At 46.4% G+C, this 18589-nt stretch overlaps 1 protein-coding gene across 2 annotated transcripts in view; it reads left to right on the plus strand.

Annotated features, from left to right (window-relative positions):
* The first annotated feature begins 3249 nt into the window (after nt 1–3249).
* LAMP3 (lysosomal associated membrane protein 3) overlaps nt 3250–18589 on the plus strand; it is a 33734-nt gene continuing 18394 nt past the window's right edge. For both annotated transcript variants that reach the window (XM_073359268.1, XM_073359267.1), the window contains exons 1-2: nt 3250–3424; nt 17347–18194. In XM_073359268.1, coding sequence (XP_073215369.1) covers nt 3379–3424; nt 17347–18194 — 894 coding nt within the window. In that variant the 5' untranslated portion in view covers nt 3250–3378. The remainder of the gene's footprint in view (nt 3425–17346; nt 18195–18589) is intronic.

Genomic DNA, 18589 nt, shown 5'->3' on the forward strand with positions numbered 1-18589 from the left:
TAAATAAGTAAAAATAAGGTGTACAAGAGAAAGAGAGAGAGAGAGAGCATTAAACAGCCTGTTTAAAAATTAAACCAACCAAGAAATAAATGGTTTCAGAGGAACAGCCGTGTTAGTCTGTATTCGCAAAAAGAAAAGGAGGACTTGTGGCACCTTAGAGACTAACCAATTTATTTGAGCAGAAGCTTTCGTGTAGTAGGACAGGCCTAACAAAGAAAATAACAGAACACCACTAGCCGTCACCTTCAGCCCCCAACTAAAACCCCTCCAACGCATTATTAAGGATCTACAACCTATCCTAAAGGATGACCCAACACTCTCACAAGTCTTGGGAGACAGGCCAGTCCTTGCCTACAGACAGCCCCGCAACCTGAAGCAAATACTCACCAACAACCACATACCACACAACAGAACCACTAACCCAGGAACTTATCCTTGCAACAAAGCCCGTTGCCAATTGTGCCCACATATCTATTCAGGGGACACCATCACAGGGCCTAATAACATCAGCCACACTATCAGAGGCTCGTTCACCTGCACATCCACCAATGTGATCTATGCCATCATGTGCCAGCAATGCCCCTCTGCCATGTACATTGGTCAAACTGGACAGTCTCTACGTAAAAGAATAAATGGACACAAATCAGATGTCAAGAATTATAACATTCATAAACCAGTCGGAGAACACTTCAATCTCTCTGGTCACGCAATCACAGACATGAAGGTCGCTATCTTAAAACAAAAAAACTTCAAATCCAGACTCCAGCGAGAAACTGCTGAATTGGAATTCATTTGCAAATTGGATACTATTAATTTAGGCTTAAATAGAGATTGGGAGTGGCTAAGTCATTATGCAAGGTAGCCTGTTTCCTCTTGTTTTTTCCTACCCCCCCCCCCAGATGTTCTGGTTTAACTTGGATTTAAACCTGGAGAATGGTCAGTTTAGATGAGCTATTACCAGCAGGAGAGTGAGTTTGTGTGTGTATGGGGGTGGGGGGGATGTGAGAAAACCTTGATCTATGCAGGAAATAGCCCGACTTGATTATGTAAAGAGTTGTCACTTTGGATGGGCTAGCACCAGCAGGAGAGTGAATTTGTGGGGGGGGGTGGAGGGTGAGAAAACCTGGATTTGTGCTGGAAATGGCCCACCTGTTGATCACTTTAGATAAGCTATTACCAGCAGGACAGTGGGGTGGGAGGAGGTATTGTTTCATGATTTCTGTGTGTATATAAAGTCTGCTGCAGTTTCCACGGTAAACATCTGATGAAGTGAGCTGTAGCTCACGAAAGCTCATGCTCAAATAAATTGGTTAGTCTCTAAGGTGCCACAAGTCCTCCTTTTCTTTTTTCAAGAAATAAATGTTAACCTCTTTCAGTGAGTGTGTTCTCTGTAATACAGCCCATACTCCAGTAGAGGGTGGCAGCTCTCTTGTTAACAACTCAGTAGGAGTTGGAAATATACCTTAGTTTTAAAGCCCTCCCTGGCAAAGATTTATATGGGGGGCACAGGTATTATTCCAGCGTCCCTGAACAGAACTGGGGGGTGGGGTCCGTGTTGCTAGAGGGCAGTAGCAGTTTATAAGTACATCGATGGTGAAATTAGCATATCATCTTATGCAAATGTTGATGGTTAAATTCTCCTATTGTATACGGAGGACCTGATTCTCCTCTGAGTTATGCTGGTGTAAATCAGAAGTCGCCACGGAGGTTACTCAGAGGTGAACCAGGCCCTGAATGGAGCAGCTACTAATGTGGCAGAAGCATTTCTTAGTGCAATGTCATTTATAATGTGCACTTCATTAAAATGTGTGCCACTAATGATATTGTGTTGTCACCTGCTTAGAGCAAAGGACTAGAAGCCAAAAGGATGCCTGGGTTCTAGTCCCAGCTAAGCCATTGATTGGCTGATTGTCAACAAGTCCCTTTGTGCCTGGAAATTCTGCTTTCACATTCTGTTCCGACCATTTCTAGGATCAGGGGGCCCTTTAGGACATAAATAGCCTCAGGTGACAGGCTGCACACATGTATGGGGATGAATCAATTTTTGCTTTGCTGCGTTTTCACAGTCCTGACATTTTGCTCTATGCAATGGCACCTCTTCTGAGAAGGGGAAAGATCCATCCCCAGGTCTGGCAGAGACGTGGGAAACATACCGGCACTGTTTTGGAATCGAGACTACTACTGTAAATTCCAGTCCTGTTCTTTCTGGTTCATGGTATTTGCAAAGGGTTAGCTCCTGAGGGACCCCTATCTTCTCTGGGGCGCTAGTGGGAGGGTTTGGGGCTCAAGAGACCAGGTGGTCTTCTAGAAAGCATTCTCCCCACAATGAGCAGATGCAGGCATATGCCTTGGGGATTGCTGGGAGAGCACAATATATAGTACCCCTTATCCTGCTGATGAAAGGTGCAGCATGCACCACTCCAAGCATATGGCATGTGTTGAGTCCCGTGGAAATAAATCCAGACACACACCGGTATGGGGTGCTCTTATCTGCAGAACTCCAGCAGTCTGCTCCTCATTCTTGCAGCTTGCATACTAGGCTAACTTCCAGTCATGGAATGGTTGTCAGAATAAAGTATCAGTACATCTGGACATGTCATTACTATGCGTTGAGGGACCTGGCCGTGCTCTTGACCCTGCTGGCCATGTTCAGCCCAGGTGGTCACACCTCACTGAGATCATGGAGCATGATTGGCTATGCTAGTCAGCATTGCCCGTAGTGCTCAAGAACTGCTAGCCAGCCCGTAGGCTTTGCCCGCCCCTCTGCTCATTCTAGCTGGGCTGTGTCTGGGTGGAGGTGGATGGACCTGGCTTCTTGCACCTGCCCCACTCAGTGCACTGTAAGTGTGCAAACCTCTACCTCTCCCAGCACTAAATTTAAATAAAGAATTTACCTCCCCCTCCCCAATTTTTTTTTTTTAACCACACACTGGGGCAAAGTAACTTTCTCTCTCTGTTCCCCATTTAATGCTCAGTATTTTCAATCACTAAAACTGCAGCCTTCAAAGACAGCATCAAATAGCCATACCTAGACGCTGGAAACCTAGGGACAACATTAAGCCACTCTGCGTAAGCTCTTGCTACCCACTTGATGGGCTGCAGCGCGGGAATGAAACACCTTGCTTAAAACACCAGTCCTTCCTGTTTTCACTTTCCAGCCATCATCAACCTTTTCCTCTGTGGTGGCTTAACACTGAGAAGACACTGGCTCCTCCCTGCTCCACCCCCTCTCTCTGTTCATGTGACTTAGTGGTGTCTGCACAGTTTGAAATTGATCTGCCTTTTGGGCAGGCATTTGTTCCTTACCTTTCAGCTCTACAAAGAGGAAGAGCAGCACCTTACCCCACAACTGCAGCTAGCCTCGATCCTGCCTCCACCATGGGCAGGCGTGCTCTGGAGGTGGTGCTGCTAAACGTTGCCTGCGGTGAGTTATAGCCTTCCTAGTGCTTTATAACATCAAATGCAACCTCTGGACATTGCAAGTTTGTGTTTCTTTGCATTAAAAACATTATTTTTAATAACAGATTAACACATGGAGAACAAATTTGCTTCTATAAATAATGATGCAATTAATATGTTCCCATTGCTCAGAAATGTGCTAGTAAATATGGCTATAGCTTAAGCTTTGGTGCAGCCACTGTTCTGAGTTTTTGCTTTAGATATTTTTCCTTGCATTCTGTGTTGAAAGTAACCCTGAGCTTATGGTAGGTAAGGTAAATGCATTAATAAGAAGCAGGTGATTTCAGTTAAAGAGATCCCCAAACAAACCTATGGAGCTCACGGAAAATATTAGAGTTACAAGAGTTAGATAAAGACCATGCTGGACACCTAAAATGGCTAATGCACAGTTAATGGAGAGACATTAATCTATATGGTACACGACAGGAGCGAGGGGAAAACAGTTACATGGGATTAATCTAAATAAAAGTCAAAGGGCTAGATCCTGAGCTAGTGTAAATTACACCACTCCACTGAAGTCAGTGGAGCTACACTGATTTACACCAGTTGAGGATCTGGCCCAAAATATTAAGACATCTCTTAATACCCGCATTAACTAAGAAATATGTTGAGGAAATAGATGAAACTATCTGGACTTTGAATAATGGCTTGGTGGCTCTGCCGTGTCGTTCTGAACGGATTATTCGCACCTAATGTGCAGGAAGCTTATAAGAATACAGTCAAAAATCTTTTCCAGAGCAGCATTAGCCACAGCAATACGCTCAGCAGGGGAAACATCAGATCAATTGTACAAACAGCAACTTCAGTAATCAACCTGGGCAAATTCTGCTTTCTGGTGTCCTGGGGTATATCTGGAATAGTTCCGCTGGAGTCCACAGGAATTGCTCTGAATTTATGTCACTGTAATGGAGAGCAGAACGAGACGGGGAGAAATGAAATGAACTGATAATGTTGTGCTGCCTTTAAGCAGTGGGAAGCTGCTTCCGAGGCTCTTTTTCTATTTCAGATTCTCCCTTTTAGAAATTCTGTATGAGTTTTTGAAAAATCTGCAGAGTAAAATTTCTCTGTATGTGGCTGGGGGAAGGGAAGCCTGGAGTCAAGGGCTGGGGGCCTGATCCAGTGTTTGGGGGCCTGAAAAGCTCCCACTGGATCTGACCCTTTATAAAACAACTAAATTAGGTGGATTCCCACTTCCTGAAGGCCTTGATCCAAAGCCAGCTGGAACCAATGGGAATAGTTCCATGGACTGCAATAAATGCTGGATCAGGCCTTATGTTTGTCCCTATTACCAGTCCATCACTTAAAAGCAGCCATGTATTGGGTACAGCATAAAAAGGGAAAACCCTGAGTGGCCACTGAGCAGTTAGTGTTGCTGAGTGTAAAGCTGGGCAAAGGGATTTGGATGAGAGAAAAATATATTGGCCAGTTTCTTTATTGCCTCATCCTATAGCTATTATTATTATTAATCAGGTTTACTGTGGTAGGGCCTAAGGGTCAAGCAAGATCAGGGCCTCATTGTGCTAGGCACTGTACAAACAGAGTAGCAAACAGTCCCTGCTCCAAAGATCTCACAATTTTAAATAGACCAGCCAGACACAGGGTGAGGGAAACAAATGTCATGTTAGTCCCACACTTTTGGCAGGGGGGCTGGTGGGAGGAGTTTACTTAGGAGGAGGTATCTTAAACAGAAAGATAAGGGAAAAGAAGGGGGGATCAGGGGGAACGGGTAGGGGAGAAGAGAGTAGAAGGGGCTCAGATTACTCTAAAAACATGGGATATTGTCTTAAAGGAACAAAGGTTGAGATTTTCAAGGGACTTCGGATACACACTCTCCATTGCCATTCATGAAAATTGGGTGTCTAAATTCCTTTGGTGGCAGTGACAATCGCAGCCTGAATCAGTGGCTGTCTTCTCTTCCATCAGTGCATGAAAATGGAGATTTCAAACCCGGATTAGTAAAAAGGAACTTCGAAAACTGCCCTGTTCCTTCGATGTCAGACCACTTGAGCTCTATTAAAGTGGAAAGGACTGCAGGGTAAAAAAAAATGCAGTTCTCAGGGTCTGCAACACTCACAAACTGAATCCTACATCAGCCAAGGTGGAAAGAGAGGCTTCAAAAAAGTTAAAAGTTTTCAAAAAATGAACTGCTGGGGTGCTGAGCGTCTAAAGAAGCAACAGCGAGTTTATAGATAGCTTTGAGTCATTCTGACACAAAAATGAGATGGGGACTGTGACAGACGGACAATATCCGGAATATGTCTTATAGAACTAAGATAAACTGCTGTATATTGAATTAAGTTACACCTGATTGAATTAGGGTTATTACCTTTGTGGTACATCGTATTAAAAATGCAGTTGTGTCTGTGTTGTGGCATTATATGTAACTCCCAGTTTAAGGGGGATGGTAATATACTTCCTCCATTATCAGCCCACTGAAGCCACACACACCTGGGTAGTTCAAACTGGATTCTCCAGAGACCAACAGACCAAGAAAGGAGTTTTAGATGTAAATAGGCTGATTTTATACAAGCTCAGGGCCTTCTTCCTGATCCAGCCAATGGACAGGACCCCTGGTTCATGGAGGGCCCCAATCCTTCGAGAAGGGTTGGAAGGACTGGGTCTACTGAGGCCCATAAGACTGGGTGTGCTTGTTCTGAGCTGGAGCTGTGATGAACTTTTAACCACAAGGAAACCCCTAGCATGGGGGGGTTTGAAGAACTGCTCCTGCCAGTGTCCACTATAGGGTGAACTCTGGTGAGCTTATTAGCATGCGTATGGATTCTTTTATTGTTTTGAATGTGTTTTCTCTGTAGTGCTTTGTACCTTAAGAATTAAGTAGGCTTGCTGACAAAGACCTGTGTGGTAACTTATAACTGTAGCAATTACACCTGTTAACTGTCTCTGAAGAGAAAGCAAGCGGGCCTGCCTGGGCAGCCTGGCTGTGCTGGGAACAACACCGTGAAGGCAGGGAACTATGCTGCTGGAAGATACCCTGGTCAGAAAGGGAGGGACTCCACCCAAGAAAGGCAATGGGGAAGCTGGAAGCCTAAAAGTGGGTGACCTTGCTGGATCACTGAGGGGAAATACAGGTGCAGATGTCCTGAAGTGTTATGGAGCAATGGAAAGAGACATAGGCCTGATTCATCATTGCATAATGGCTTCTTGTGCCAGAATAGCTGTTACAGGGATTCTAGAACAGGTGTAAGTCCCCCTGGTTAATAGCAACATCTCTATCAGTCAGGTTTATCCTGGAGAAGGGGTATAACAAAACCATTTCAGAGGAAGGCTGGGGCTCAAAGAAGGGGTGGGCGGGCACCCCTATGCTTGACCCTTTCTACTTCTGCAATGGACATCCAGTGGATGCCACCTTCCAAGGGCACTTGGTCAGTTTTATTGGGCACTGGAACAGGCCCAGAGAATGCTGTGAAACCCACATCTGGAGAGCAATCCCAACAAGCAATGGGACATGTTTTCTGGGATGAAGCTCGCTCGTTCAAACGTCTTTTCAGAAGATGGAGCGAGCCACCTGAATGTGCAAGAGTAGCAACACTCTGACTGAGAGACACGAAAAAACCCGCCCCACTGTGGACTGGTTATGGACGTTAGGCTGGTGGAGAAATTTCGGGGTTTGTTAGTGACCAGGACTGGCCATGTGGAGACCCATCAAGTGATGGCTTCATTTTTGCTTTTCTAACCTACCAACCTCACTAGAGGAGCTGGTTGAAATTTTTCAAAGGAAATATTTTTAATAAAAAATGACATTTTGATGGAAAACATATTTTGAAAGATTTCATTTCCTGCCTCTTAATTTTTTCCTCTGAATTTTAAATTGAAAACATTATCAAAATGGGTATTGAAATTGTTTTGTGTACCAAAAGCTGAGCAGTACTGAACTCTTGTTGTATCTTCTCTATCTACACTAATTTAAATTTAAGGCTATTTCACAACCTTAAAGAAAACAAGTTAACTTACAGCTTCCTCTTTTCTATTTTTGTTGGCTAATGCACCAAACCGCACAGCTCTGACCTTGGGACAGTGGGACCCACAGTTCCAGGCAGATTTACACTAGCCTCAGAGGCTCACTGTGACCCTCCACGTAGCCCTTCTCTCTCTAGAGGCAAGGGTCACAGCCAACTGAGCCATTTTCATCATAAGACAACCAGGGAGGTGGGAAGAAGCAACCCTCTCTCGCACAGTTTCTGTTGTCTCACAATCTCCGTGATTAATTGGGGGGACCCCGGACCCGCCCTCTACTCTGGGCTCCAGCCCAGGAACCCTAATAGTAGCAGCTATTGGTAGCTGACTTTCTGAAACAGGACAAGTACAATTCCCTGGGCTGCTTCCCCACAGCAGCCCCCACTTCCTCAACTTCTACTTCACCCTTATCTCAGGGCCTCCTTCATTGTGCCTGATAGGGTTTGTCCTGCCCAGTTTCTCCAGCAGCACAGCTTCCTCCTACAGCTCCTGATATGCCCCCCTAGCTGACTAACTGGGAGGCTTTTAATTAGTTCCAGCCAGCCCTTGATTGGCATCAGGTGTCCCAATCAACGTAGCTGTCTCCACTGCTTTCTAGAAGGATCTTAATTGGCCCCAGGTGTCTTGATTAACCTGGAGCAACTGCCATTTGATTACCATGGTAACAGGGATTTGTTTTGCCTGGGGCTCACAAACCTGTTTCTCACTATTTTCCTATAGTCAGCTGGCCTTGCCCCATCACATATCCCTCCCCTCTGCTCAACACCATAGAGTTGGGCAACATGGGGCACCAGGCAGTATACCCGTGACAGGCCAACAGCCTTGCCGTGGTGGCTTCCAGGCCTGTGCCATATGCAGAACTGGAATGGTTGTAGGGATAAGAACCACCTGGTGACCCCTGCGTTCTTTTCTTTATTCTGCTGCATCCACTGCAGGGGTGCATGGTCCATCACAAGAGTAAATCGCCGGCCTAAGAGGTAATAATGCAGTGTCTCCATGGCCCATTTGACAGCAAGGCATTCTCTTTCAACTACTGAGTATTTCTGTTCTCTTGGGAGAAGCTTTCTGCTTAGGTAGAGGATCGGGTGTTTCTCTTCTCCCACCATTTGTGACAGAACAGCCCCCAGCCCCACCTCAGAAGCATCTGTTTGTAAAATAAATTCCTTGTTAAAGTCTGGAGCTATGAGTACGGGGTCATTACAGAGGGCTGTCTGAAGGTCTGTGAACGCCCTCTCTGCAGAGTCAGTCCACTTCACCATTTCTTGACTTCGGGCCTTTACCAGGTCCGTTTGGGGACTTGCCCTAGTGGCAAAGTGGGGAATAAAACATCGGTAATACTCTACTACGCCTAGGAACGCGCAGACCTGCTTCTTCTAGGTCAGCCAGGGCCAGTTTTGAATCGCCTCTAGCTTATTCATTTGGGGCTTCACTATGCCCCTTCCTACAATATACCCCAGGTACTTAGCCTCTGCTAGCCCTATGGCGCATTTAGCAGGATTAGCAGTGAGGCCAGCCTGCCTTAAGGTGCACAGTACTGCCTCAACTTTCGCCAAGTGGGTTACCCAGTCTGGTGTATGGATGATGACATCATCTAGGTATGCAGCTGCGTAACTAATATGGGGGCGCAGCAGCTTATCCATGAGGCACTGGAATGTGGCCAGAGCCCCATGTAGCCCGAAAGGGAGGACAGTGTACTGGAATAGCACCTCCGGGGTGGAGAATGCTATCTTCTCCTTAGCTTCTTTGGTCAGGGGAATCTGCCAATACTCTTTTGTCAAATCCAGGGTAGTCAGGAACTGGGCACTATCCAGTCGATCAACCAGTTTGTCGATGCGTGGTCTGGGGTATGCATCGAATTTGGATATTTCATTCAGTCGGCGAAAGTCAATACAGAATCTTGTGGTACCGTCAGGTTTGGGCACTAGTACAATTGGACTGGACCACTGGCTGTGAGATTCTTCAATGACCCCTAATTCTAACATCTTCTTCACTTTGGCCTTGATCTCTTCTCTTTTGGCTGCTGGGATTCAGTAAGGTCTCAGTGTTCCCTTGGTTCCGGGGATCGTGCAGATATGGTGATAGGTCTCGGTCATCCCCTCTGGTTTCGTAGAGAACATGTTTCAGTTGTGGTTGATCATGTCAGCTGCCTGGACCTTTTGGTTAGGCATCAAGTTGGGTGATATCCTCACTTGCTTGTGTAGGTTATCCACTTGGGGAAGGGCCTCCTGGGTGACTAAGCATGCCTCTCGGTCGTGCCAAGGTTTTAGAAGATTGATGTGGTAAATTTGCTCTGGTTTCTGGCGGCCTGGCTGCCACACCTTATAGTTCACTTCCCCCACGGCTTCAACCACCTCGTAGGGTCCCTGCCACTGGGCCAAAAGTTTACTATCTGCTGTGGGTACCAGTACCATCACCTGGTCGGAACTGTCAAACCTTTGCTTGGTGATCGTAATGGGTTTGTTGGGCCTCCTGTGCTTTCTCCAAATATTCCTGTACAATGGGCGTAACTTAGGCTATACGATCTCTCATCTGCAGTTCATGCTCGACTATGTTCCTTCTGGGATTTGGCTCCTCTTCCCAGGCTTCTCTGGCTATATCCAATATGCCCCAGGGGTGGCGCCCGTATAGCAGTTCAAATGGAGAAAAGCCCATGGAGGCTTGCAGGACATCCCAGATGGCGAACATGAGGTAAGGCAGTAGTGTATCCCAATCTTTCCCATCCCGGCTTACCACTTTCCTGATCATGACCTTGAGGGTCCTATTGAACCTTTCCACAAGGCCATCGGTTTGCGGGTAGTATACAGACATCTGTAGGGCTTGTACGTGAAGCAATGAACAGAGATCTTTCAGCAGCTTGGACACAAAAGGTGTCCCTTGATCGGTCAAGATCTTCTTGGGTAGTCCAATCCAGGCAAAGATCTGTACTAGCTCCTTAGCTATTGTCTTGGAAGCCATGTTGCATAGGGGGAAGCTTCCGGGTTACATAGTCCAGGACAACAAGTACATGTTGGTGGCCCTGAGCGGTCTTCTCTAGGGGCCCTACCAAATCCATGACTATTCGTTCAAAAGGTACCTCTATTATTGGAAGAGGTATCAAAGGGGCCCTCACATGTGGGTGAGGGCTATGCAGCTGACACTCCAGACAGGAGGTGCAGTACCACTGGACATCTTCATGTACTCCTGCCCAGAAGACCCTCCGCAGGATCTGTGCCTGGGTTTTCTCTATCCCTAGGTGTCCTCCAAAAAGGTGACTGTAGGAGAGGCTCAATATAGCTTTTTGATGTTTTTGTGGCGCTAGAAGTTGCTGTGTCTCTTGCTCCTGCATTTGCACAACCCGGTACAGGAGATCTTTCTTCACTATAAAGTAAGGTCCTGGTCCCCAGACCTTCCCATCCACAGGTATCCCATCGATCTCGGCCACCTCTCTCCTGGTGTTATCATACCTGGTGTCCTCCACCTGGGCCTGCCCAAAAGTCTCTCTTCTGGGTCTAACCTTCCCAAGGTCCCAGGGGCTGGCTCCTGCTCCTTCCAGTGACTTGCCGCCGTCACGGCTGGGGCCGGCCTCCGGCTCACCTTCCGCGGTGGAAGTTTCGCTTTCTGCTGCCCGTGTCCATCTGCCTACTAGGGCATTCTTCTGGCCCTGGGTCAGGATCCAGGTTCCCAAGTCCTTCGCAGCCTTCCTCTCGTTTTTGGTCTTCCAGGTCTTTCTGGGAGCTGGGAACAGATCCTGAGAAATCTCAGAAAACATTGGAGGTTGACATTCCCCCAGCGATGAGTTGCTGCTCTCAGGGTCCCCTCCTCCCTCCATCCTCTCCGGGGGAAGTAAATTATCAAACCCTGGATAGTCCCTCCCAATGACTACAGAATTTGGGAGTTTAGGAACTACACCCACTGTGGGGTTCCCCTGAATCTCCATCCCCACCAGGATGGTGGGGTAATGGCTCACGGCCTCATGTATGCATGTCACTGCTATGCGTTTGGCCTGTAGCAGCTGGCTACTTTTTACCAGCTTACCCGATATGAGGGTGATAACACTCCCAGAGTCCACAGGCGCTGTAGTCTCCACCCCATTTATTCTCACAGGCCTGGTGTAGTTATGCAGGGCTAATGTGACCCCTGTGAGGTAGATAAGAAAGCACAGAACTTCCCAATCCCCGAAGTTACATTGTGTAAGCTCCTCGGTGCTGGGACACTGTGCTGCTATGTGTCCCCACTCCCCACATGCATAACATCTCTAATTGCTTCTAGTCACTCCCCTATCACATGGGTTAGGGGGTTTAGCCCCAGGGTTTCCCCCATTCAGGCCATTCCCTTCCTTCTGGGTTCCCAGCTGTTTTTCATCCCCCCTCTTCTTCCACCTAGAGCTCCCCGGAGGTTTGGCCACCCAATCTTCCAGGGTTGGGGTTTGGTGCTTGCTTCGTAAGGGGCCTTCCTTGGGTAGTTGGGTCAATTCCCTGGCTGTCATCTGTCTTTCTACCAGTGTGATCATTTCGTCATAGGTGGACGGATCGTTCTGGCCTACCCATTTGCAGAGATCTGGCAACAATCCCCGCATGTAATGGTCCATGACCAAAGTCTCCAAAATCTCCTTCTGGCTGCACGCCTTGGGCTCTAACCACTTCTGCGCAAGGTGTATGAGATCAAATAGCTGGGACCTCAGAGGTTTGTTCTCCTGGTATTTCCACTCATGGAACCTCTGGGCCCGTACTGCTGTTGTCACCCCTGATCATGCTAGGATCTCTGTCTTCAGCTGCGGATAGTCAGTAGCGTCCTTGGCAGGCAGATCAAAGTAGGCCTTCTGGGCCTCTCTGCACAAAAAGGGGCAAGAATGTTGGCCCACTGATCCTAGAGCCACGCCTCACGCTGAGCAATCCTTTTGAATGAGAGGAGATATGCCTCTACATCATTTTCTGTCGTCATCTTTGGCAAACAACCAGTGGTCCTCAGGGTTCGCATCTCATCGGACTCCTGGGCCTGGGTGGTGAGGATCTTCAGCTGGTTTACTACCTCTCGCAGGAGGGCGAGATCTTGGGTCGCCTGGCCCACTAATAATTGGTTGGTTTCCTGCATAGCTGCATAGACTCCTGTTGGATCATCACCTGAACCCTCCTGCTGGGCTGCCATGGCTTGTACCAGAGCTCTCACCACCTCCTCCATTGTGGTAAAAACAAAAAAACCCCAACACCCCAGTGCACTTTTTTTTTAACCTCTTTCTTCCGCCACGCTGTGAACAATTGATCCCACCCCTGACACCAGTTGTGACAAAGCTCTGACCTTGTCTCAGTGGGTCCTGCACTTCCAGGTGAATTACGCTAGCCTCAGAGGCTCACTGTGACCCTCCACGTAGCCCTTCTCTCTCTAGAGGCAAGGTCACAGCCTACTGAGCCATTTTCATCATAAGACAGCCAGGGAGGTGGAAAGAAGCAACCCTCCCTCACACAGTCTCTGTTGTCTTACAGTCTCTGTGATTAATCAGGGAGGGAGCCTGGGCCTGCCCTCTACTCTGGGTTCCAGCCCAGGAACCCTAATAGTAGCAGTTATTGGTAGCTGACTTTTTGAAACAGGACGAGTACAATTCCCTAGGCCACTTCCCCACAGCAGCCCCCACTTCCACTTCACCCTTACCTCAGGGCCTCCTTCATTGTGCCTGATAGGGTTTGTCCTGCCCAGTTTCTCCAGCAGCATAGCTTCCTCCTACAGCTCCTGACACACGCCTCTAGCTGACTAACTGGGAGGCTTTTAACTAGTTCCAGGCAGCCCTTCATTGACTTCAGGCGTCCCAATCAACCTGAAGCTGTCTCTGCTGCTTTCTAGAAGGATCTCAGTTGGCCCCAGGTGTCTTGATTAACCTGGAGCAACTGCCATTTGGTTCCCATGGTAACAGGGATTTGTTTAGCTTGGGGCTAACATACCTGTTTCTCACTACTTTCCTGCAGTCATACTGCCTTTCCCCATCACAGTAGATAGAACGAAGCAACTGCATTTGCTCTCTATGGGCCATGGTCAATATGACCATAAGCAAGGGGATAATACAACTGCTGTGAAAGCAATAAATTAAAGTCCGGGAGAGTCTGAACTGGGAAGATAAGTTCAAATATGACTATAAAAGCATGTTGTCATAATTAGATCACTACTGATAACAAATATTTATTATCTGAGATGTCAGTCATGCTAACTAGATGTGGCCCTTCTATTGCATTGAATTGTATTTTCAGGTTATAGTAATAGTTAGAACTAAAGTGAAATATAGTCCTTTCAACACTGAAATGAAAACAGGTCAAGATTAGAGGCAAGGCTAATCTGGTGCATATAATTCACAACCCTCACTCCTCTGCACAATTATTTTTGCGGGGGTAGCAGTGGGGTCAGAATCAGTCCCATATATCTGGATCCACTCCAATTGTTTTGGTTCGAGACTGGATCCAAAACCAAAAAGGTCTTATTTTCTGGATCCAGTTTGGATATATCCTATGATGGTGGACATTTTGAAAGATCAGATGCTCTGCCATTTTGGGCAAACAAACAAACAAACAAACATAAGAACAGTTTATGAGATTCCAGCACCAATTAATTTTAACCTTCCTCTAGGCTTGATTTAACCTAGAATCTGAATCTCATATCCCATCTTCTGTATAATTTGGGTGCAGATTCTTATGTATGGTTCCTCCAGATGGACTAAGTTAAAATAAACTTCTCAGCTAACTTAGTGAAGATCTTCACTCATAGACCACATGCTTTGCCTGGAACATGAATCATTTTGGACCTAAGGGTATCTGCTCTCCCAGTAATGGGGAAGCGATTTCTGTTCTGCAATTTCACCTAAACAAGAAGGGAAAACACTTCACCTACTTCCTGGATTTGTTGCACTTCAGGGAATATATAATTGAGCAGGACACTTATGACTTTTCTTAACTTGCCTTTGTTTTTACAGTGCCTGTCCTCTTCCCCCACCCCTACACACACACAGAGTTATATTCACAACCCTTTCATACTTCAGAATGTACTTTTTTAAATTGCTTGTGTAGATTTAGGAGCTGAAGAGCTTTTTTTGTGTGCATGGAGTGGGTGCACAAGTGGTGAGATTGTAGCAAACTCATAGGTTCTGCAAGAGGCACAATATAAACTTTCTGTAAATGTTACAAAGTCTGAAATCTCATCCCATGAGAAAAATTGTTGCTCCTTTGAATCTTTTTAGATATTTACTAAAAAGCAACATAACATTAGACTTTGAACCTTGTTTCTCTTGAAGGAGAGCTACTTTAGAGGCCTGATCCTTCCTTGGGATCCCTCTTTGGATCTCCCAGTGCACCACTTCCCTTTTTGAGCGTAGGCTGCCCAGTATAGACACATTGTTTGCACTCATTCCTCGGGACTTTGTCTCTCACAGACATTTCACCTGTTGCACTGGAGTTGTGCTGGACCTGCCCAGACCCAGTCTGTTAAGCAGTTAAAAAAAAGGGGGGGAAGAGGCAGATGGCAAGGGGTTGGGAATAGAGAGGCAGTCTGTCAGGACCAAAGCTTCTATAGTCTGTCTGCTGGACCCCAACACTGGCGGCTACATGGCTGACCATTAAGGTGTCCTGTCTGATCCTGTCATCCTCCTCCTAAAGTGAGCCCTGATCAGAGGTGGAGTGCTATGTTGATGAAATTAACCTTTTCTGTTGTCCTTGGCCAGCATGCCCCATCTAGGGATAATAAAATCCCTCTTCCCAGTGCACACTGTAGGCTGCCTATGGTACTGGTGAGACAATGGTGAGCGTGAGGTAATAGCTTTATTGCACCAACTTCCATTGGTGAGAGAGAAATGCTTTCAAGCCTCAGAGAGCTCTTCCTCAGGTCTGGGAAACTAAGGCCTTATCTACACTACCACTTATGTCGGCAAAATGTATGTCTCCCTGGGGTGTGACTATTCCACTCCCTTGAGTGACATAAATTATGCCAGCATAGGTGGTAGTGTGCAAAGCACTATGTCGGCAGGAGCGCTCCTCCCACTGACATAGCTAGTGCTGCTCATGGAGGTGGTTTTATTATGTCAACAGGAGAGCTCTCTCCTGTCAGCGTAGAGCAGCTACACGAGTGATCTTACAGTGGTACAGCTGCATGGGTACAGCTGTGCTGCTGTAAACTCGCTAGTATGGACAATGGCCTAATTCAAAGTGTCACTGCTAAATACAAGGTTTAGAATAAATAGTTAGGCTACTTACAGTACTGCTAACTATAGATGGGTTAGCATAAGTAGTTAGCACATATTTCAAGGGACCATTCAAGGTGATGTGGCCCATTAACACCCCTCCAGTCATAGGGAGGAAAGTAAGGGTGGGGGCGGGAGAGATCAGGTTGTGGGGGTTGTTAGTGGGTTACAGGTTGTTGTAATAAGCCATAAATCCAGTGTCTCTATTCAGTCCATGATTTTCAGTGTCTAGCAGAGTAATGAATTTACACTTCCAGGCTCATCACTTGAACGTGTCATGCAGGTTTCCTTTGAGGATGGGGACTGATAGGTCAGCTATAGAGTGATCACTTTGTGAGAAGTGTTCACCCACAGGTGAGATGGTGTTTTTGTCTTTTATCATTTTCCTGCATGAGTTCATTTGAGGGTGTAGTGATTGTCTGGTTTCACCCACGAGGTTGTTATTGGGACATTTCGTGCACTAGATGAGGTACACCACATGTTGTGATAGGCATGTATAAGATCCATGGATCTTGGAAGGTGTGCTGTGGGAGGGTGTTGATCATTATAGCAGTGGAGATATGTCTGCAGGTTTTGCATCTGTTGTTCTGGCGTCTGTTGCATCTGGGTCTGGTGCTACTTTGCGTTGGTGGGTCCTTGTCTGTGGGGAGCTTGCTTCTGAGGATGAGCTTGGAGAGGATGGAGGGTTGTTTGAAGGCCAGAAAAGGAGGTTCAGGAAAGACTTTTTTCAGGATGGGTCACCATCGACTATGGGTTGCAGTTGTTTGATGATACCCCATATGGATTCTAGTGTGTGGTGGTAGGTGACAACTACGGGGCTATACAGTCAGAGGGGAGGTTATTTCTGTGTTGAAGCAGGACAAGAGGTACCTGCCTGGGGCACCAGCCACAGAGGCCTCCCCATCCACCTTCCAGACAGAGGCAGCTTGCAGAGGGAGGACCCTGGAAGTCCCATACCTTCAGGATCCTTCCCGCAGAGCAGCCAGCAATAGCAACAACCAAGTGCACCAACTAAATCTGGGTTTTCCGGTCCCCACTGCCTTCCCAGTGGGTCCAAAGGGTCCAGCTGGTGCAATGGAGCAAATGCCCTTCCCTCATTCTCTCCACACTAATAGGACTACACAAATAACCGCAGCTTTCGAAATGTTATGAAATGATTACTATGAAAATCTGTACCTTCTACAGATTGTTATGAGATGAATGCTATGAAAATCCATACCTTCTACAGATTCCTTCCCTCTTCCTTGATAAAAAGACCGGACCTACCTGAAAAATACCTTTATTCTTTTCTTGTTTCCCCTCGCATTACTTATTCAGCTAAACCCATCGCCTCCCTAGAAAAAGGCTGCAATGAGGATCAAAATCCCAGATCTTTAGCACCCAGCAAACCTGTGGTTCTGAGAGTTTGTCCTGTGACTATTTTAATGGTGTTTATTTGCTCCCCATTGCGTCACGCTTCAGAATGAAATGTCCCAATGTGCCAAGCTGCATGACTCTCCAGTTAGCAACAATATAACAGGCTAGGGTATTGTTATAAAAGGATTCTTTAACAGGAGTTGTTCTACAGAATGGCAGCTCTGTTTCTTGCATTATAAATGGGGTGACAGGAGGAATCAAAATATAACAGACTTCTTATTACAAAACCAGAGGGATACTGTAGATATCAACAGGTTATAAGCAATGAAGGTTACTAGTCTAATGACCTGTTTACTCCTTTGCAGCATTTTTATCCTGCCATGCTGATGTGGGGAATTACGAATTGGAGCTCAAATCAACTCCACAATCTACTTTGTTCCTACAGAGAACTACTTCTGCTCAGTCAGTTTCCCCATATCAGATAACTTCTTCCAGCCATGCAGTCACCACACTTTTCTCCAGCAGGACAAGTAATATTATAACTACCCCATTAAGCCAAAGAACATCTGTAGTCACTGCCACCCAAACAACAAACCATAATCCAGTAACAACAGCATCGGCCCCTAACATGACAACGCAAGCAAGAGAAAACAGCACCCAGCTGACCAGCAAGGTGACCCATCTAATATTAACAACTACAGTAGCAGGTAAGAAAACAACTGCAAAGCCCCCACTGCCAACCAATGAAACTACAACCCATGTAAGAGTAACAACTACAGGACAAACATCTAACAAGACAACCATCCAGAGAACTGAGAAAACCATACTGCCAACCAACCAAACAACCCACTCAAGGGTAGCAACTACAGCTGCAGCTAAGAAGACAACTGCAAAGCCCACATCACCAACCAATCAAACTACAACCCTAGCAGTAACAACTACAGCAACAACCAAGAAGACAGCTGTAAAGACCACCACACAGCCAACTAAACAAACAACTCATACAGCAGCAAAAACTACAGCCAGAACCAACATGACAACCATTCATCCAGGGAATCAAACAACCAGACCCGCTACGACAGCCACTGTGGAGCCCACCCTTGCACCTAATACATCATCACCCACTACTGGAGCCTACAATGTTTCCAATGGAAGTGTGAACTGCATTAAAGCATCAATGGGATTGGAGCTGATTGTTCAAAATTCTAAGACGGTGAGATGCAATATTCATTAGCATTAAAGAGATACATGATCTGAGGCTTGTACCAATCTTTCTTCATTAGTTTGAGTTTATCCTGCCTCCTTCAAAGCAATTCCCATCAATTATCACATGCCACAAAATTAGACATCAGTGTAAGAAGTGTACCTGTTTCCCAGAATTGTAAGTGAGTTACAATCTGAGTTGTTTTAAAAAGATGCTTAAACTGGAGAGTCATAAGAGAGATGAGAAATTATCAATTAGTGTTTCAAAGATGGAAGTCTTTGATTTGGGCTCTTTGATATTGTAGAATCATAGGAATTGCCAGGAGGATCAGACCAATGGTTCAGGCAGTGACCAGGGCCATATGCTTCAGAAGAAGATGCAAGAAACCCCATACTAGTTGGTTA

This window comes from Lepidochelys kempii, chromosome 9 (genome assembly GCF_965140265.1).
Source record: "Lepidochelys kempii isolate rLepKem1 chromosome 9, rLepKem1.hap2, whole genome shotgun sequence".
In the NCBI taxonomy this organism is placed as follows: domain Eukaryota; kingdom Metazoa; phylum Chordata; order Testudines; family Cheloniidae; genus Lepidochelys; species Lepidochelys kempii.